General features: G+C 42.7%; 1 protein-coding gene and 1 long non-coding RNA gene across 2 annotated transcripts; one reads left to right on the forward strand and one right to left on the reverse strand.

Moving 5' to 3' along the window:
- Nucleotides 1–2,181: 2,181 nt before the first annotated feature.
- Nucleotides 2,182–5,717, reverse strand: LOC130392902 (uncharacterized). The gene is made up of 4 exons (XR_008897065.1): nt 5,333–5,717; nt 4,069–4,136; nt 3,401–3,454; nt 2,182–2,616 (listed from the first exon to the last, which is right to left on the reverse strand). It is a non-coding gene; the product is annotated as an uncharacterized LOC130392902 (long non-coding RNA).
- Nucleotides 5,718–15,358: 9,641 nt separating this feature from the next.
- Nucleotides 15,359–19,406, forward strand: LOC130393725 (zinc finger BED domain-containing protein 4-like). The gene is made up of 2 exons (XM_056604435.1): nt 15,359–15,442; nt 18,326–19,406. Exons 1-2 carry the CDS (start codon nt 15,371–15,373, stop codon nt 18,737–18,739), a joined length of 486 nt encoding a protein of 161 aa, XP_056460410.1. The 5' UTR covers nt 15,359–15,370; the 3' UTR covers nt 18,740–19,406.
- Nucleotides 19,407–21,943: the final 2,537 nt, after the last annotated feature.

Below are 21,943 nucleotides of genomic sequence, written 5' to 3' on the forward strand. Positions count from 1 at the left end.
AATGTTAGAAAATGTTCAGCATTAAATAAATCTTTTTAAATTGCTAGGTTTATTCTAGATATTATTGATGATGATGATGAACACAAGGGGCCTCTAGTGGTCTATTTGGTGCTCACACTGACAGTAAAACTGGTGCACAAAGCAGTATTCAAAGTTATGCTGACTTTTTCCTTTTTAACTAGTCTTTCACTTCTCCACCTTTGCACCCTCGCCTCACTCCTGCAACACCACTTGCGCAATGTCGCCAGCCCTTCTGATGGCTCTGCAGCGTCTCCTGCACCCTTGCCTCACTCCTGCAACACCACTTGCGCAATCTCACCAGCTACCTCCGCCGCCTTCAGCCCAGAGAAATATTTTGTAGATTCTTTGCCTCATTTTTATGTCCAAAGAAGACTGGAAGGCACTGAGGAAGACCCAGGTGAAGCGGCAGTTCTCCAGCCTCGACTGGACTGCGGTGATGAGAACGGACATCTAGGAGGTCAACCCGTACTGCAGCTTTGCCTTCAAGCGGAATGCTGTGAAGGCAGTGGGATCAGGAAGGCATGTGGCCCTGTTCAAGGCTTCTGCGTATTGTGTCTTTGAAGACTGCCCTGTCCAGGTAGAGCTTACCATTGACGATGACTCCCTGAGGGCCAATTTGACCTTCACAGGGGAATTTGTGCGGTACAGCAGGAGGCAGCTGGAACGCAGGCCTGTTCGTGCCAGCGAAAGGGAAGTCCTGGCGGAGGCACTCCAAAACAAGCTCCCTAGGAGCTTGTTTCTTGAGAAACTCCAGGGGCTTGGTGAGGACATTTACGAGTCAGGCTGCAGGGATGGAGTCCCAACAGCAGGGGTTTTGAAGACTCTGTCTTCTGAGAAGAGAGGACAGAATCGCCTGCATGAAGACGAGATGTTTTGTGTAAAAATGATGGCGGAGGAGGAGCGGGGGACTGAGTCTGCTGTAATACAGCAGATCTCCCAGAAGCCGAAGGCTGTGATGCTCTGGTCTGCAAAGCCCCATGGACAGAGAGCGTAGGTCTAATTCTCAACACGGGCACGCACACACACACACTTGACTAAGAACACGAAATGAGGTATAAGTTTGACTAAATCAATACCAGTGAAATTATTTAGGCTAAAAGACCACTGTAAACAACACACATAGGCCCTAAAGCTACTAAAGATAAAAATTGTATTTGTTTTTCACTCACCGTTTGACTTCTTTGCGGGAAAAGTATTAGTCCTTGTAGGCCTATAACGTGCGCTTCATAAATTCACCTCTTGTGACCGTTCAAGCCCACAGCAACAGTCTGGCTTGCACTCAAAAAAAAAAATCATTGGATCAACGTGATTTTATCATGCCACCTAAATTCCACGTAAACAAATCATGTTATGTCAGCGAATCTTAATCATGTTATTTGAACACATTGTACATGTGTAGGTTGAACATAATGTTAATATTTTCATTTAACTAATTTGCATCTTGTTGAATTTATTTGTTTGTACTTCATTGAACCAACATGATTTTATCATGCCACCTAAATTCCACGTAAACAAATCATGTTATGTCAGCGAACCTTAATCATGTTATTTGAACATAATTTTAATATTTAAATTAAACTAATTTGCAGGTTTTTTTTATCAAATCAATTTAAATGTATTATATTATTGGTCAAACAACTTAGTCCAACATAATTTCACCTTGTTGTAGTAATTCATGTGGGGTTTGTCAGTTTAACTAATGTTGATCTTGCAAGTGTTTCTTTCATTCCTAGTACAAGAATGTATTGTATACGAACAAATGTGCATAATAGATAGCATACAAATTCAAATTTTACAATTTTATTCAACATTTGGTCTGAAAAACCGATGTAATGCAGGTGCACACACACACTCGCAATTTTTTTTACCCAAATGCATGTACACGCAGGTACACACACGCAGGTACGCACAGGCACGCAGACGCACAAACCAAAAAAACGCAGGTACACACACGCAGGTACGCAGGCACGCAGACGCACACACAAAAAAAAACGCAGGTACACACACGCAGGTACACACACGCAGGTACGCACACGCAGGCACGCACGCAGACGCAGGCACGCATACGCAGGCATGCAGACGCACACACAAAAAAAACGCAGGTACACACGCGCAGCACGCACGCAGACGCAGGCACGCATATGCAGGCACGCACACACACACACACACACACCATCAAAAAAAGATTCTCTGCTCAACAAACATGCAAGACCCTCTGAACTAGTTTTAAACTTATAAAAATAAAAAAAAATCCCCACAGACTGTCTATCTGGAGGGAATTCACTCCATCAGCTTATTTTTTAGGAACTGTGCCTTTGAGGACAGCCTCTGCCCATCCAGATTGAGAAGAATTTTCTGTACCACTTCGAATGTACACTTGAGGTCTGCTGGGTAGGTTAAGTTAAGGCAGTAAATCAGTCCAAATAAAAGCACGAAGGCCATCCCGATGTTGCCAAGATCGCTGATCACCTCCTCTCCCTCGATGAGGACGCCAACGTCCTCTAGTTCGTCTCCAGGCTCCGCGCCTTCCCTTTTCATTGCATAGACTCCCAGCACAGTTTGTGCCTTGCAGGCGCTGACCTCGGTGTCTGTGTTCTGTGGGATATAATATGTACATCGTTTTATTTGTGCTTGAATTTATGAGTTCAAACCAGCTCTGCACAAAATAGATAAAAATTATCAATATTGTATTAAAACTAAAACTACGTTATGTCTGTCATAAAACAAACAATTTCTATTTGTATTAGTTTCAAATGTATGTTTTGCCACTTAGAAGATGTAGTGCGTTAGAACATGTATTTTGGCACATCTAGTCGTAATGATATAGAGGTCAACGCTCCCCTGCTAACCCCAAACTTGAACCACGACATGGAGGAGAAAGGGATTGTTGGCGGCGAATGTCTCCCGCTTGAGCCCCGCTGAGGGACCACCGCCGGAGGCGGAGGTGCATAAGCACTGCCCGGCAAAGATCCCTTTCTCCTCCTTGTCGTGGTTCATGTTCTTGAGGGAGTCAAAAAAATCTTGCAGTGTGTGTGGATGATGCTTTCTCTTTTTGTGAGTGTTAAATGTACTATTAATATTGGTTTGGAAAGAGCATCCAAGAAATACACAACCAACCGTCTCACAACTTCGCAGATGTGTCCCAATGTGAACAAAAAAATCCCTCTCAGTAGAGAGGTCACTACGTCCGCATACCTCACATTTAAATGTTACTGAATTCAACGCAGTCTGTGTAGGTTGGAATGAATGAGCTTTATAGACATGGGTTCGGAGTCCAGTCCACGTCCTGAATGTGCAAGGACAATTTACATATATGCATTGATATTGTTGGCCTCTCCCATAATGATGATGTAGTTTATAATGTTTCAGTAATTTGTACCTGCTAATCTCTCTGGTTACACAATGTCTGCACTGCCACATAGAGGTCAGGTCACTGTAACAAAAAAAATAAAAATAAAGATTAGCAAATAATTCATATGCAACATGTCAAGGGAATGTGATCTTGATAAATAAATAAGCAGGATATTTATTATGATGAAAAAGGACAGTACTTTGCATCTCCCCCACACATGCATGCCACACAACACGTTAATGGCGGTTTTATTGTTGTTGTTTTTTGCTAAATAAGTGAGACTCAATATTGTTATTTCAAGCATCATTAAAACATTTAAGATATGATCATAGACAACATGCAAACTACATTTCCTCACATGAAATAGCAAGCTACAGGTCAGCACTTTAACACATCTTCTGAGCGAAGAATCTAGGAATTTTGCAAGTGGACTTTTTATTTTAGCTTATATATTGATGCAGGTGATGAGTTTGTATTAACAGCACAATGTAGTATCAAATGTTGAACAGATAAAACTGAAGGAACTCTGTTAACAGCAAGGCCTTATAAAAAAATGTGAGCAAATACTCATAAGGCAACCTCAGGAATGAGTAAATTCAGTTTGCAAAAATTATTTAACACTGATATCAGCTTAATGTTATGTTTATTTATGTTTGTACAAATGGATAAACAATCTGATACAAATATTAACTTACCATGTGAGGCTAAAGGTATCAGCAGACAAAAATCTGAGCAGGGGGACAGCTACCTTTCTGATGTATTTCTGGTGAAAAAAAAAGAAAGATGAACAGTTTTAAAATGTTATAAACATGGCATCTGCCCGAATGCCAGACCGTCGCTGGCTCTAATATATATATATTATCGCGCTGGAGGCAACGCAACTGAAGATGAGAGATGAGACGCGACTAAAATGTTGGTGGTGCTATTTGGACATTCAAAATGCATATTTTCCAATCATTACCCTCCCGTAAGGTTCTTATGCAACGGAAACATGAAACAACGTTCACTCCTCCAGTAAATAGGACGGACCTTAGCTACAGAGGCGGGCCGTCAGGGCCAGCAAAGCCTTCTCTGCTGGACTAGAACCTTTCAGAACAATACATTATATTTATTAAATATATAATTGATACCTTTTAATATATATATATATATATATATATATATATATATATATATATATATATATATATATTTTTTTTTTTTTCATTCTATTTTAATAAGTTTGTTCACATAAGTCTAAATACGTATTTATTTATTTTTCCTTCAGTTGCGTTGCCTCCAGCACGATAATATATATATTAGCGCCAGCGACGGACTGGACGGTCTGGCATTCGGGCAGATGCCATAGGGGCCGCGGCCTCCCGTGGGCCGGCCAATCATGCTTGTCGGGTTCGCGCGGCCGCTTCGTCGCAAAATAGATAGAATGAAAAAATATATATATTCAAAGGTATCAATTATATGTCAAATAAAAATAATGTATTGTTCTGAAAGGTTCTAGTCCAGCAGAGAAGGCTTTGCTAGCCCTGACGGCCCGCCTCTGTAGCTAAGATCCAACGTGTCATTAACACAACGAAATTAACACTGATGCACACATGCACTAACACCATGGCTATGACCATGTGCTAGCACTCCCCCACTACCCATGCACACGTGCGCTATCAACATGGCTATGACTATGTGGTGGCACTCCCCGCTACCAATGCACACGGTGGTGGTTGTATACACATACATTGCCATTTCTTTCAATACGAAGCACGAAAATCAACTTTGAGAATACTCGGGTGGTCCATGGGTGTAAATTATAGAAACCTAGCAAGGCGGAGTTGAGCTACTTACCGCTAACTAGGAAACGAGTGACAGAGAAAACTTGGGAAATGTATCATAAGGGCTAATAAGTACAATTTAACACTCACACGGTTAAATAATATATATTCGTGATTATAGATATGAATTACTTACCTCGTAAATTGAAGGATGCTATACGATAAATATGGAGCAAGTGCTAGTCGTCCGTATCAGTCCGTGTCATCCGGTCGGTCAAGGGCGGGAACGAGCATGCGCAATAGCTCACAGTACAACAGTCATTGTCTTGATTAATCCACTTCTCATTGGATTGATATATATGTTTCTGATTGATCTGCATTTTCTTCAAATCAGCTATTATGAACAAGAATGAATCATGTAATGACGAAAAACATGTTTCAATCATTTCATGTTAACATAATTCTAGCTTGCTAATCAAACACATGCCCTAGTTCATTTTTTTGAGTGTGGTGAATGCACTGCTGGAACTTAAAAGACGATGCACTGCGCACATCGTCTTTTATTTTTGGTTTCATAATCACACATGTGGAATTGCGCCTTGGCCTGTTCGGCATATTGAACCTTCGGCCTAATGCGCCTCCTTTTTGAAAAGTCGGACAAACGGACCAATGGGTTCCGTTTTCGGAACATTGAACCGTCGGCATAGTGGCATGTTGATCTAATGGGAAATATTTCGGACCATTGAGACGTCGGAACAATGAGACGTCGGAATTACGGCATGGCACCACATTTGTTACAACTGACCAAACGACAGCATCAGTCTCCCATTTCATTGCAGCCTTCCTGACTGATGCTGTGAGGCAGCATGGGCAGGCAGTGCGAAGAAGGCCAGTGATGGTCATGTGTGATGGCTCAAAAGTCCTTCTCCAATCCCTCCCAGAGCTCCTGAACTCCCCATTCTTCATCCAAGCCACATTATAAAGAATTAGTCTCTGCAAGAAGCAGTGAGTAACAGTGAAATTGATAATTTATTCTGTTGTATTCTGATAGTGTATTCTTTGTTATACTAATTCCACACGCTTATCTTTACAGTGCTAGCAAACATTACATCTAGCCATGCATGTGATCGGGACAATGACTCAAGCCCGAACCATGCATGAGCTTGATGATGTCTTCATTAGCGCAGCTGTCATCTTCTCCAGCCCTTGCAGTGCAGTGAATGTTGAAAAACATTTTCAAAACCGGCAGGTCCATCTGCAGGGGATAGACCTAGCCATAGACGAGGCCAAGATTGAGGAGGAAGAATTTGGGGTATGTACATGAATGGTAGCACCTTTGCGGATGGCAACACCTTAGAAGAGAGGAGGAAGAATTTGGGATAGGTAAATGGGTGGCAGCAGCACCTTTGTGTCTTTCCTAAATTGGGTATTGGGAGGTGCAGAGCATTTAAGCAACCGATGAGGTCACCCAGATTACATTAAGGTAGAGGGTCTAAGAGAAACCAAAAACAACACTTGTACTCACTGTTACGAATGGAATGTTACATTAGGTCATGTAACAACAACAAGTCCATTCATTATAACACATGATGTGTAAACATGGTATCAGTAAAAATTGTTTGCTTATCATATCCAAATTAATTAATTGGAGGTGATGTGTGTGTTTGCCAAAGTTACCCCAATATCAATTTTTCCTTTTTATACCAGAGTGAATTGGGGCCATCGCCATTTCTTCTGCATTTTCAAGATTTGCTAAAAAATGTGCAAATGGACAGAGATGGTGACCCAAATCTGTATCGATGCCCAAGTATTATTCCCACTCTACTGCAGCATCTCCTCCCTCAAGCTCCTTTGTGGACTGGCCTCCTCCTGGGTTAGTCTGGAGTAAACACAGCCTGTTCCCAATTAAAGTCCAAAACCTTTTATTCTAGCTCTGTGGTGTCCTCTATATAAATTCCAATACATACATTGGGGTTACTGTCCCATAAGTTCATTTCTTTCCCACCTACCCTATCCTCAGGTGACCTGGGACGCCACGGGAAAGGGACAGTTTATGTGCAGCTGTCGAAGAAATTTGAGAAAGCAGCAAGTACAGCTAAACAGGTATAATATCAGATCAAAGTTGATAGAAATGTCATCATGTTGCTCATATAGGCCTATTCCTTAGGAAATACTGTAATATTATTGAACATGCCACAAGCACAACCACTGCTCCAGTGCTCCCTTTGAGCTGCACTGTGGCTGCCCACTGCTTTGGGTGAGCCAGTGTGTCCTTAATAATGTCACACCCCCGAGTGTGTGTGTTCCAGAAAGGGTGGAAAGCAGAGAAAGCCACCCCCCCGACCCCTCTTCTTAATTTATTCCTAGTCCTCATTTAGTGTGGGTGCATTGATTGGATGAAAGGGCGAACATACTAATTATTGACCAATGTTTCAATTGGGCACAATTTCTATGTGTCAATCCAGAACTACACACAGGACAACAGGACCCAAGGGATCATGGAGAAGAGCCAGTGGGACTTGAAAAAAAATCAGGCTCCAGAGCAGGTGCTTCAAGAGAATGGACGATTTTGTGTCCATGTATAAAGTCAGCACTAATGCCCTGCTAAGGGAATATGCTGACTCACTGAAGCAAAGGAGGAAGCAGAAGGTGATATGCCATTTCTACTTAAATACTTATGTATACTAGAGCCCGACCGATATATCGGCAGGCCGATATTATCGGCCGATATTAGGCATTTTTCAAACTATTCTGTATCGGCATTTATAATGGCCGATAAATTAATATTAAAGTTGACTAATATTAAGTTGGTCCACCAGAGGGCGCTCTAACGCCCAAACCCGCTGATTCAGCCAGAGTTAGGCAGAGTGAATGACAGAGATCGACGGAGATCATCGGTGTTGTTCATGTGTGCAAGTTGGCAACTGTCACGAGACATACATTGCTTGAATAACAATTAAAAGAACATCCCCATCAATTCTCTAAAGTCGATAAGCATGACTTAATTCATGACTACCATGTCCAGTTTTGCTGTTGTTACGTGTTAGCTGAGAGTGAAAAGGATTTAAAGGATAACTACAAATAACCAATGTTAGGGAAATGTGTTTGTTTTGTTGCGCGTTTTTGGATTTTTTTAATATATATATATATCGGCCGATATATCGGCATATCGGATTTTTAAATCACAAAATATTCGTATCGGTATCGGCCTTAAAAATATATCGGTCGGGCTCTAATGTATACACTCAGTATCATACTCACTTACTACTAACTAACTTTCTGGAAGAGGCATGGAGTTTTTATGGACTCATACCACTGTAGATGTTTGTATATAAATCATATACAGTATGTTTATATTTCACATGAATGCACACAAACTCCTTCTATGCATGTATTTATGTGTATACAATGAAATTGGGTGCAACGGTACATGTATTTGTATTGAACCGTTTCGGTACGGGGTGCTCGGTTCGGTACGGAGGCGTACCGAACGAGTTTCCATACGGACATATTAAGCAGAGGACTGCATGTGTGGAACATGCACAGTTGCGTGCACCGTGACGCACCTAACAGCAGTAGTAGCGACTGTCATGGCCAATGGTAATGCCGCTAGCATTGGCAACAAGCCAGAGATTGAGGACCCTCCCGCGACATTACGGTCTCCCGTTTGGGAACACTTCGGCTTCCCGGTTAGCTATAAACTAGGACAAAGAGAGGTTGATAAAACGAAAGCCGTTTGCCGACATTGAATGTTCATCTGTGATCAGGTATGTTTTTGGCAACACGTCAAACATGTTGACTCATTTGAAACGGCACCACCCCCACGTGCACAACGCTACAACGTTGAGAAAGACGAGCGTAGTGCAAAATAATCTCCCCACCGAATTTAAACAGCCTCTCCCTGGTGAGTCAGATCGGTCTAAGGCAATAACAAATGCCATTGGTGTTTTTATAGCTGCAGATTTAAGACCGTATTCAGTGGTAGAGAACGTTGGCTTCAAACACATGATAAAGGTAATTGAGCCCCGATATCAATGACCTTCTCGCCCACATTTTAGCCAGAAAATCATACAACGTTCTCTTTATGAAAAAACTAAATCTGCCGTTACCCAAGATCTGTCCTCTGCATCTTCCATTGCACTCACAACAGATGGATGGACATCCAGAGCTACAGAGAGCTACATAACTGTGACTGCCCATCACATCACCCCTGAGTGGACTTTAGCAAGCCATTTTCTGCAAACTCAGCCCATTTATGAACAACACACCAGCGCATATCTAGCAGAGGGACTTAAGGGGACTGTGTTGGAGTGGAAGCTCGAGAGGCCAGGAACAACAATACCGGTCACAACAGACAATGCAAGGAACATTGTAAATGCAGTAAAAGAAGCTGGTCTGGGCCCCCAAATTGGATGTTTCCCTCACACAATAAATGTAGCTTCACAAAAAGCAACAGGACTCAACCAAGTGTCTAGAGTGCTAGGTAGAGTGAGAAGGATTGTCTCTTTCTTTCACCGTAGCTCAACGGCTGCACACATACTTGAAAGCAAACAGGAGATGCTCAATATACCGATACACACCCTTATTCAGGATGTCCCCGATCGCTGGAATTCCAGTCACAACATGCTGGAGAGGTACCTGGAGCGGCAAGCAGTAGTGTACTCTGCACTGACAGAAAAAGTCATCAAGAACAACAAAGATATAACCACACTGTCTGACCAGGATGTGAGGATGGCAGAGGAGAAAGTTGAGGTCCTTAAACCACTAAAAACCATCACTACACTGATAAGGCACTGAGGCCACACCTTCAGCTTCTATGATCCTTCCCCTCAAAACCACAGTGCTGAAGTCTATGGAACCCAGTGAAGGAGACAGTCCAACTTTTAGTCAAGTCAAGGCTGCTATCAGAGACAACCTCGAGGACCGATACTCTGATTGTGAAGACTTCCTCCACAAATGCACAGCCCTTGACCCCAGGTTCAAGGCCCTACCTCATGTGGACATGTCCACTTGCACCAACACCATCACGAGCCACGGAGCGCTCTCTGAAACTGCCCTTATGGAGCAATACATACTTATCAGCTGAAACAGCAGCTTCAGCAGCTGTAGTAATTTTCCGTTCCGTTATGCAAGTTGCAATACTTTCTGGAAGACTGTTTTTAAATTGCTCCAAAATCATCAAATCACACAACTCGCCAAAAACAGTGACTTCAAGTGCAGTTAACCACCGCTTATAATGAGCTGACAAGTCTCTTACAAACTCTGCGTAAGTTTGGCCATTTTTCTTCTCCCAGGACCTAAAACGCTGGCGATTTGCTTCCGGCACAAGTTCATAAGCCCTAAGTACGGCTGCTTTTATTTTGGTATAGCTAGAGCTATCCTCCACAGTCAGAGATGAATATGCCTCCTGCGCCTTTCCTGATAGAACACTCTGAAGCATGAGGGCAAAGTCTGCATCAAGCCAATCCCTCTTTGTTGCTCAAAAGATAACCCATGAGTCTGAAAAGACACAGCAGGAGGATCTGGAGAAAAATTCATCTTAGCCTCAGACATTATCCCATCTTCAAATAACTTATCCCTTATGGCCGCTTTAACGTTCTCTTTGAGACGTTTGTCACCTTCGACCTCCACTGAATAATGTGCAGCAACCTTGAGCAACTGCTCCTTTGTGCATTTATCGAGGGATTCCTGAGATGGGTCGGCAATAAATGCTTCAACTTGAGACATTACAAAATATGTAGTAGCCTACAATCAACAAGGCCAACACCAAACTTTTATGCACGCCAAAGGACCAGATAGCCACAACGCCGGTCACTCGTGCGCACCAGAGGAATAAACCTCATAAGATTGGAGTTTCCCCGCTATCTAAACCCAACCCGCTAACTAATCTCCCCCCTAGTCTTCATGTGGTTAGTTGTGTTGGGTATTTATGCACTGAAACCCGCAAGCCCGGTGGAGCAAGCATTAACTGCCGACCCCACCAGCAGCTTGGGACGTGCTCCCGAGACTACTGCTCCTCCCACGTTCACCACAACACTACACACCAGCTCAACGAACCCAAAGGGAAACGTTGCTACAGCCTACAAGGGAAAACTCCTCCCCATTTTACCAGACTGCGCACAAGCAACCTGCGAATGATATCCGGATCAGCTGATTGCAGCACAAAACAACAGGCAAACAAATACTCAAATGTCCAAATTCAGGCAAGAAACACTACACAATCTTCCTGAAATAGTCTACTTACCTAACAAAGCTACCATCCAACGCGTCCTTTCCTCTACACTCTCCCACTAAAGCAAACAAAACGTTTACAGGCGTGCACCTGCACAGCTAAACCGGAGAACAAAGGATCCAAACCAGAGCACACCACTAGCACTACCACTAGTGTAGCTCTAAACAAACACCCTACCGCCTGGTGATATACTGTAACAAAATACCAAATTCACAACTACATTTACAAATAATCGCACAAAAACGGGAACAAACTTCCCGGACGAGCCCCCAATTTGTCATAGCCCGACTCCTAGGCTATAGCAAATACAGCGTAGGACAAAAGATGGCAATAAACGAATGGATTTATTAAATTAAGACAACTGAAGTTATATTATGCAAAACAAAGCAGAAACAAAACAAAGAGAATGTGCTGCTGCTGCTGGCGGGGAAGCAGCAAAATGCGAGAGCAAGAGCAGAGTTGAGTCAGGGTTTTTATACTTTCAGGAGCGCCTGAACCAGGTGCTCCCAATCCACTCTGATGATGGTACCTTCAAGGACGGAGGAGAAACAATAACTGGTCAACCACATCAACACTAGACAGGGGCCGTCACACTCTTAAAACGAGCTGGGTCGTAACAATACAAATATGGTTGTTTCCCTGGGCCCCTTCTGCTGCATGTGACCCCTTGGGGTCTTAAAGATGACAGACAGAAATCAGTTTGCTCAAACATTCACTCGTTCTGTTTGATCAAGAGGCCCTGGGCTACCAGACAAACGCAGGCAAATGGGAGTCATGGAGATTACTGTAACCAATTATTCATTTCAGAACAAGATATGATTTTTTTTTATGCTGTTATTCTATCAGCCCCAGATGACCACAACAGAGGTGATGACCACACCTGAGGTGACCACACCAGCCCTTCTGATGGCTCTGCAGCATCTCCTGCACCCTCCGGCCACACCAGCCCTTCTGATGGCTCTGCAGCATCTCCTGCACCCTCGCCTCACTCCTGCAACACCACTTGTGCAATGTCGCCAGCCCTTCTGATGGCTCTGCAGCGTCTCCTGCACCCTAGCCTCATTCCTGCAACACCACTTGCGCAATGTCACCAGCAACCTCCGCTGCCTTCAGCCCAGACAAATATTTTTTTGATTCTTAGCCTCATTGTCCTGCCTTTCCAAAGAAGACTGGAAGGCACTGAGGAAGACCCAGGTGAAGCGGCAATTCTCCAGCCTCGACTGGACTGCGGTGATGTCAAAGGGAATCAAGGAGGTCAACCCGTACTGCAGCTTTGCTTTCAAGCGGAATGCTGTGAAGACAGTGGGATCAGGGAGGCGTGGGGCCCTGTTCAAGGCTTCTGCGTATTGTGCCATTGAAGATTGCCCTGTCCAGGTAGAGCTCACCATTGACGATAACTCCCTGATGGCCAATTTGACCTTCACAGGGGAATTTGTGAGGCACAGCAGGAGGCAGCTGGTACGCAGGCCTGTTCGTGCCAGCGAAAGGGAGGTCCTGGCGGAGGCACTCCAAAACCAGCTCCCTAGGAGCTTGTTTCTTGAGAAACTCCAGGGGCTTGGTGAGGACATTTACGAGTCAGGCTGCAGGGATGGAGTCCCAACAGCAGGGGTTTTGAAGACTCTGTCTTCTGAGAAGAGAGGACAGAATCGCCTGCATGAAGACGACATGCTTTGTGTAAAAATGATGGCGGAGGAGGAGCGGGGGACTGAGTCTGCTGTAATACAGCAGATCTCCCAGAAAACGAAGGCTGTGATGCTCTGGTCTGCAAAGACCATAAATGTTTACTATGACCAGTGTAAACACGACATTGATGCCACTGGCAGTGTGGTCCACAGGTCAATGGGAGACCCTAAACCATTTTACATATATGAGATAGTGGTGAGACACCCACATAAAGGGTTTTCCCCCCTCCCTGTGGCTACATTTGTCACAACTGACCAAACGACAGTATCAGTCTCCCATTTCATTGCGGCCTTCCTGACTGATGCTGTGAGGCAGCATGGGCAGGCAGTGCGAAGAAGGCCAGTGATGGTCATGTGTGATGGCTCATCAGTCCTTCTCCAATCCCTCCCAGAGCTCCTGAAGAGGTATTAAATTATACTATACGTACTTTATTCATCCCCAGAGGCAAATTAGTACTTTATTCATCCCTAGAGGCAAATTTCAGTATTCACACAGCCAAAAAGACAGATTCACAAAACAAATATATATATATATATATTATAAAAACTGATTACATTTAAATGTGCAAAAAATGTAGAGGGATAGCAGTGCAATCAAGCTCTGTGTTTTACTCCTCTCCGAGGTATTACGGGATTGTGACTGGAGAGGGACAGGCAGATTGTGCTGAACTCCCCATTCTTCATATATGCCTAAGCCACATTATGAAGAATGAGTCTCTGCAAGAAGCAGTGAGTAACAATGAAATTGATAATTTATTCTGTTGTATTCTGATAGTGTATTCTTTGTTATACTAATTCAACACGCCTTTCTTTACAGTGCTAGCAAACATTACCATCTAGCCATGCATGTGATCGGGACAATGACTCAAGCCCGAACCATGCATGAGCTTGATGATGTCGTCATTAGCACAGCTGTCATCTTCTCCAGCCCTTGCAGTGCAGTGAATGTTGAAAAACATTTTCAGAACCTGCAGGTCCATCTGCAGGGGATAGACCAAGCCATAGACGAGGCCAAGATTGAGGAGGAAGAATTTGGGGTATGTACATGAATGGCAGCACCTTTGCGGATGGCAACACCTTAGAAGAGAGGAGGAAGAATTTGGGATAGGTAAATGGGTGGCAGCAGCACCTTTGTGTCTTTCCTAAGTTGGGTATTGGGAGGTGCAGAGCATTTAAGCAACCGATGAGGTCACCCAGATTACATTAAGGTAGAGGGTCTAAGAGAAACCAAAAACAACACTTGAACTCACTGTTACGAATGGAATGTTACATTAGGTCATATAACAACAACAAGTCCATTCATTATAACACATGATGTGTAAACATGGTATCAGTAAAAATTGTTTGCTTATCATATCCAAATTAATTAATTGGAGGTGATGTGTGTGTTTGCCAAAGTTACCCCAATATCAATTTTTCCTTTTTATACCAGAGTGAATTGGGGCCATCGCCATTTCTTCTGCATTTTCAAGATTTGCTAAAAAATTTGCAAATGGACAGAGATGGTGACCCAAATCTGTATCGATGCCCAAGTATTATTCCCACTCTACTGCAGCATCTCCTCCCTCAAGCTCCTTTGTGGACTGGCCTCCTCCTGGGTTAGTCTGGAGTAAACACAGCCTGTTCCCAATTAAAGTCCAAAACCTTTTATTCTAGCTCTGTGGTGTCCTCTACATAAATTCCAATACATAAATCGGGGTTATTGTCCCATAAGTTCATTTCTTTCCCACTTACCCTATCCTCAGGTGACCTGGGACGCCACGGGAAAGGGCCAGTTTATGTGCAGCTGTCGAAGAAATTTGAGAAAGCAGCAAGTACAGGGAAACAGGTATAATATCAGATCAAAGTTGATAGAAATGTCATCATGTTGCTCATATAGGCCTATTCCTTAGGAAATACTGTAATATTATTGAACATGCCACAAGCACAACCACTGCTCCAGTGCTCCCTTTGAGCTGCACTGTGGCTGCCCACTGCTTTGGGTGAGCCAGTGTGTCCTTAATAATGTCACACCCCCGAGTGTGTGTGTTCCAGAAAGGGTGGAAAGCAGAGAAAGCCACCCCCCCCCCCCCCCCCCGCCCCCGACCCCTCTTCTTAATTTATTCCTAGTCCTCATTTAGTGTGGGTGCATTGATTTGATGAAAGGGCGAACATACTAATTATTGACAAATGTTTCAATTGGGCACAATTTCTATGTGTCAATCCAGAACTACACACAGGACAACAGGACCCAAGGGATCATGGAGAAGAGCCAGTGGGACTTGAAAAAAAAAACAGGCTCCAGAGCAGGCGCTTCAAGAGAATGGACGATTTTGTGTCCATGTATAAAGTCAGCACTAATGCCCTGCTAAGGGAATATGCTGACTCACTGAAGAAAAGGAGGAAGCAGAAGGTGATATGCTATTTCTACTGAAATACTTAGGTATACACTCAGTATCTGACTCACTCACACTCACTTACTACCAACTAACTTTCTGGAAGAGCCATGGAGTTTTTATGGACTCATACCACTGTAGTTGTTTGTATATAAAGCATATACAATGTTTATATTTCGCATGAATGCACACAAACTCCTTGTATGGATGTATTTATGTGTAGACAATGAAATTGGGTGTAACGGTACATGTATTTGTGTTGAACCGTTTCGATACGGGGTGCTCGGTTCGGTACGGAAGCGTACCGAACGAGTTTCCATACGGACATATTAAGTAGAGGACCGCATGTGTGGAACATGCACAGTTGCGCGCACCGTGACACACCTAACAGCAGTAGTAGCGACCGTCATGGCCAATGCTAATGCCGCTAGCGTTGGCAATAAGCCAGAGATTGAGGACCCTCCCGCGACATTACGGTCTCCCGTTTGGGAACACTTCGGCTTCCCGGTTAGCTATAAACTAGGGCAAAGAGAGGTTGATAAAACCAAAGCGGTTTGCCGACATTGTTCATCTGTGATCAGGTATGTTTTTGGCAACACGTCAAACATGTTGACTCATTTGAAACGGCACCACCCCCACGTGCACATCGCTACAACGTCTAGAAAGACGAGCGTAGTGCAAACAAAGCTCCCCACCGCATTTAAACAGCCTCTCCCTGGTGAGTCAGATCGGGCTAAAGCAATAACAAATGCCATTGGTGTTTTTACAGCTGCAGATTTAAGACCGTATTCAGTGGTAGAGAACGTTGGCTTCAAACACACGATAAAGGTAATTGAGCCCCGATATCAATTACCTTCGCGCCCACATTTTAGCCAGAAAATCATACCGGAATGAAAAAACTAAATCTGCTGTTACCCAAGATCTGTCCTCTGCATCTTCCATTGCACTCACAACAGATGGATGGACATCCAGAGCTACAGAGAGCTACATAACTGTGACTGCCCATCACATCACCCCTGAGTGGACTTTAGCAAGCCATTTTCTGCAAACTCGGCCCATTTATGAACAACACACCAGCGCAAATCTAGCAGAGGGACTTAAGGGGACTGTATTGGAGTGGAAGCTCGAGAGGCCAGGAACAACAATACCTGTCACAACAGACAATGCAAGGAACATTGTAAATGCAGTAAAAGAAGCTGGTCTGGGCCCCCAAATTGGATGTTTCCCTCACACAATAAATGTAGCTTCACAAAAAGCAACAGGACTCAACCAAGTGTCTAGAGTGCTAGGTAGAGTGAGAAGGATTGTCTCTTTCTTTCACCGTAGCTCAACGTCTGCACACTTACTTGAAAGCAAACAGGAGATGCTCAATGTACCGAAACACACCCTTATTCAGGATGTCTCCACTCGCTGGAATTCCAGTCACAACATGCTGGAGAGGTACCTGGAGCAGCAAGCAGCAGTGTACTCAGTGCACTGACAGAAAAAGTCATCAAGAAAAACAAAGATATAACCACACTGTCTGACCAGGATGTGAGGATGGCAGAGGAGATAGTTGAGGTCTTGATTTTTTTTATTTTTTTTTTTCCAGCGGCAGCGAATGATAGGTAGGTTGTTTTCATTTAAAAACGAGAAAATTCGCTCATCCTTGTACAGAATGAAGAGGTGCTGTACCAAAACGTAATTATAGTTTGCATAAAAAAAAATAAAAAATGTAAAGCTCATAAAATAATTTGGATCGCACATAAATTTACAGGGTCGGTCGGAAACCGGAACCAAACCAATTTTTTTTTTAGGCCTGATAAGCACTGAGGCCACACCTTCAGCTTCTATGATCCTGCCCCTCAAAACCACAGTGCTGAAGTCTATGGAACCCAGTGAAGGAGACAGTAAAACAGTTAGTCAAGTCAAGGCTGCTATCAGAGACAACCTCGAGGACCGATACTCTGATTGTGAAGACTTCCTCCTAGGGCTGGGCAATAATTTGATTACGATTATTCATCGCGATAAAACTCACGTCGATTACGACGATAAGCATTAGACATAAATGCTCGATATAAAAAAAAGTAAAATAAATAAATAAATTCTAACAGCAGAAATAAACCTCTACAAACATTTGAGATTGTTGCCTCCCTGCCAAAGGAGTTTGATGTGATAGTCACTCACAGATCTTTTAGTTTTAAACACATTATTTTATGTAGCATAATATCTGGTTTTTCAATGTTTCCATTTCGCACTTACGTAAGCAATACGTAGTTCCTATTTTATATATTAAAGTTCAGTTCATGTGCCAGGGCCTTTGATCATCCACTTTTTTACTTTTTATGTATTGGTTGCACCTCTAAGCCCTGCCAAAGGAGTTTAATGTGAAAGAAGTCAGAGCTTTTATTTTTATTTACATTATTTTCAATAGGTTACAAGGCAAGCTAACTTATATTGTTCTGTTGGAAGCAGATAAAACACGTTTGTGAAGTTAAATGTTGATATTTAAATGTGATTAAATGTTCCCTTATCACAAATATGGTAATAAACAAAAAAGTATGGTTCAACTAATGAACACTCTAGTTTCTTCAGGCTTCAGCAGTATCAAATCATATATCGTGATTAATATCGATAATCAATATCGAAAAAATAATCGTGATCATTTTTGGAATATCGCCCCAGCCCTACTTCCTCCACAAATGCACAGCCCTTGACCCCAGGTTCAAGGCCCTACCTCATGTGGAGTATGCCTGTTGTGACAGAATCTATAACAGCTTCATCAAAGATTGTGTCAATGGAAGAAAAGATATTATAATAATTTTTCTATGTAGAAATGTCTTTTTTAATTTGAAACAAAGAAACTGGTGTTAATGGTACTCATTAAATATTCATACATTTTTTGTCATTTTATTTTGCAGAGTCTGAAGGCCACAGGGACATTAGCAGCCAGTTCAACCTCAGGAACAGAGGCACCTGAATCATCTCCACCTGTCAAGAAGTCTGCAATGGCTGAACTGTTCGGTACACTCTTCAAGACTCAGGTGGGACACAAGCCTACTTTGCAGCTGGTGAAAGAAGAGGTTACCTCATACAAGGCAGTCAACTGCATTCCACTGGATTCTGACCCACTTCTGTGGTGGAAGACCAATGAGCCCTTCTTTCCTCTTACTTCCAAGTTAGCCAGACACTACCTCGCCATACCTGCTACCTCCGTGCCCAGTGAGAGGGTATTTTCCACAGCTGGAGACATTGTAACTGCAAGCAGGTCTGCTCTTTCTGCAGATAATGTGGATAAACTGATTTTTCTGGCAAAAAACATGAAGATTGAGTGAAAGTCATCAGGGCTAAAGATTCGGGGGGGGAAGTAAAAGTTAATCTGAGCAACAACTTCGAACTGTTCAGTGTTGCAATTGTCATTGTTGCACTTTAGATTGAGAAGAGATTTGTTTTTAAAGAAACAGTCAGAGCCTTATTTATGTTATTGGTTATTTAATCTGAGCAGCAATTTACTGTTGAATGTTGCAATTGTTCAATTTTGCAAATGGAGAATTTTTTTTTTTTAAAGAAACAGCCTGAGCCTATGATATTTATTTTTATTTCTACATTTCAGAATCCTGCATTTATATTTTTGAGCAGAATTCTAGCTTTGTATTGTCTAATGTTCCTATTGTTAAAAGCATAAAAGTGTGTTATGAACAACCAGCAAATTTATATTTTGCATTTTGTTTTCTTACTGTACCGAAAATGAGCCGAACCGTGACCTCAAAACCGAGGTACGTACCGAACCGAGATTTTTGTGTACCGTTACACCCCTAGTGTGCAAAATCTAAAGGTTAATTCTGTGAAACCGACCTTGATTGGTTTTGTAGAAACATCAGGTGGAAACTGAGAAATGGAAACAGAGATGCCAAAGGAAGCGGGGAGTGTACGTGGCACCAAGGAAGAAGGCATTTACCTTTCAGACAACAAAGGTTGGAGACGGCCGCGACGCGAAACTATTTTCAAACACTTCCTTGTTCGGACCCATCACGTGACTGAACTAACCAATCAGAAGCTAGAATTAAGACAAACGTGAGGTAAACGTGAGGGAATCAGAGAGGCAGATTCAACAGAATATCCTGACTGTGCTAAATATGTAAACATGTAAATATGTAAGCAATAATTGTGTGATATAAATATGTAAATGATTAACTGACTAAACATTGTAAGTACATTTCTAGAAAAATTAACTCCAATATAAATGATATTAATTTATTCTACAACTTTCAAATATTTAGCTTCTAAACCTTACATTATTATGGATTATTCCACGGCTCTTCTCAATGCTGGCTGAACAAACCATCCCAAGGTCATAGAATCCTCTATACTACTGGCGGGCACATGCTACACAGCGACCCGCACTGGCTGATACAGCCACAAAGTTTCTTTGTGCACCTTGTACATCGGTGGACAGTGAGAGACTGTATGGTGCAGTGCGAATGTCCTTGATGAGAAAAGGAACCGGTTGTCAGCCGAGATGGTGCAGATGTTGGTTTTCATTAAACAAAACCTGCACTGAACTGAAGAAGTCAGTGCAGTAGATTAAGATGGAGGAAATAAGCTCTATTACACTATTATTACCCGCCCACATTGTAAAAAATAATAAGCTTACATGAAAAAAGGGTGGAAACTTGTTGCCTCAAATAAGTTAAGTAACCAAAACTTTACTTTATGTTATGTTTACAAGTAATGCTTATGTTATGTTATGTTAACGTGAGAGAATAAAAGCTATTGAGCTCAGCTTGGATGCCTGTCTATTTCTTAATGTACTGGAAATTAAATGTTGTTTGTCAACACAAAAAGTGATATCGGAAATCAGTATTGAAAATCCAGTATCAGGAAATATCGGGATCGGATCGGGAGCAACATGAAAATATCGGAATCGGATCGGGAGCTAAAAAATGAGATCGGGACATCTCTATTATATATATAACGTTATAAGACGCTGCCACCGAGTGTGAGAGGAGAGTTGACAGAGAAGATGGCGGTTGAACTAGTTTCAAAGTTTATACCGTTTATACTCGGTAATACCGGTGTAACGTGTTGACACGACTACATGACTACTACTACTGTTCCAAATCTGTTAACATATTCTCCATCCATTAAAAGAGAAAGATCAGTTAAGTCATTAATTCGTCTGAAATATACCAGCCAGCACATACACATTTGACTAGCAGTATGTGCTAGCTCCCGCCTAGCAATAACGTCAATGGTGGAGCTCTGGCTAACTGTTTTTCTGTCAATTCACCAGCACAACTAGTTAATGCCTGACATCGGAATAAATCCGTTATTTTTGAGCACTTAGATGCATCCCCCTCCAGCATCCGCTTCTTTTTTATTCTGGCCTTTTCAGACCCTCCTTTTTATTTTTTCTTCTTGCCTTCCATGAGTGCCACAACAAGCAAAAGCAAGCAACCACGAACTTGCTCGTCTTCTCTATCTGACGCGTCTCTAGGGTCATGCCACTAGACGTGGGGCCGCTCATCCCCTACATTTCCGAAAATGGACTTGACCTGCAAGCTGTTTATTGGATAAACGCATTTCCCAATCCCAGGAGTCTTTGCTGCATTCTACGTCAATTCAAGAACAAACAAATTAAAGTAAACTGTAGTTTGTGTTATTTATTTATGGCCATGAAAGTTCTGTAACGCCTGAATAATGAAGAATTAAATGAAGTAAAATAATATATAAATAAAAAACCATGAATGAGACGTAAGTAAGTAGAGCAAGCAAGTGGTATAAATATTGGTTGGATGTTCTCGAAACACATATCGTTTATTTCAGGGATTTTCACGGCGTCTTGACGGGGAATAAATTATGCTCCGGGCCGGCTTGCAGACACCTCGCGGCCGCTCACAACTGTGGGCCGGTCCAACTGACTTCGCAGGCCGCTACACAATTGTGGGCCGGTCCACCTGAACTCGCTGGCCGGCCGACCGGGAAATCTCCCGATCGTGCGACGGCCAGTCCGCCTCTGCTTATAAGTGAATACAAACTTTGCTGAAATGTATCCGTGAATGAACAATGTTTTGGTAGTACCTAAAGAAATGATCGCAACATCACGTTTCTTCAGGAAATACTTGATGAGGAGAACAAGCCATGGGAAAACTGACTGGGTTGATGTTCAGTGGAAAGGAGGAGTAATGACCAGCCCAGTGCAAAAGGATGGTTGCAGTTGTGGTGATTGTTATCCAACTAAGTTGAACTATGTAGTATAGTGGAAACATAATGTTTCTTTCATGTTTGCAGTGGTAGAAATAAGGTTCCATTTAGGTGTTCCTGCACACATGCAAGATTTCTGTAAAACCTAAAAAAGGCACTCCACATAAATTCAGATTAAATGTATTATGCAAATACACTTTCTTTCAGTCTTTGATGAAGAGACATGTGCAATGTGTGGAGCTGACAAGCCCCCTGGAGATGCACCTGCCAATACAGACTGGGTGAGTTGTTGTGGGCAGCAGTTAAATGTGGAGTCGTGATGCGACATACAGTGT

This window comes from Gadus chalcogrammus, chromosome 12, assembly GCF_026213295.1.
Source record: "Gadus chalcogrammus isolate NIFS_2021 chromosome 12, NIFS_Gcha_1.0, whole genome shotgun sequence".
In the NCBI taxonomy this organism is placed as follows: domain Eukaryota; kingdom Metazoa; phylum Chordata; class Actinopteri; order Gadiformes; family Gadidae; genus Gadus; species Gadus chalcogrammus.

Bases quoted from the DNA above. Each gene is read 5' to 3' on its own strand.
- LOC130393725 (XM_056604435.1), top strand. From the start codon at position 15,371: ATGTATAAAGTCAGCACTAATGCCCTGCTAAGGGAATATGCTGACTCA. The intron at 15,443-18,325 runs GTGATATGCTAT...TTTATTTTGCAG, and splicing joins AGAAAAGGAGGAAGCAGAAG to AGTCTGAAGGCCACAGGGAC.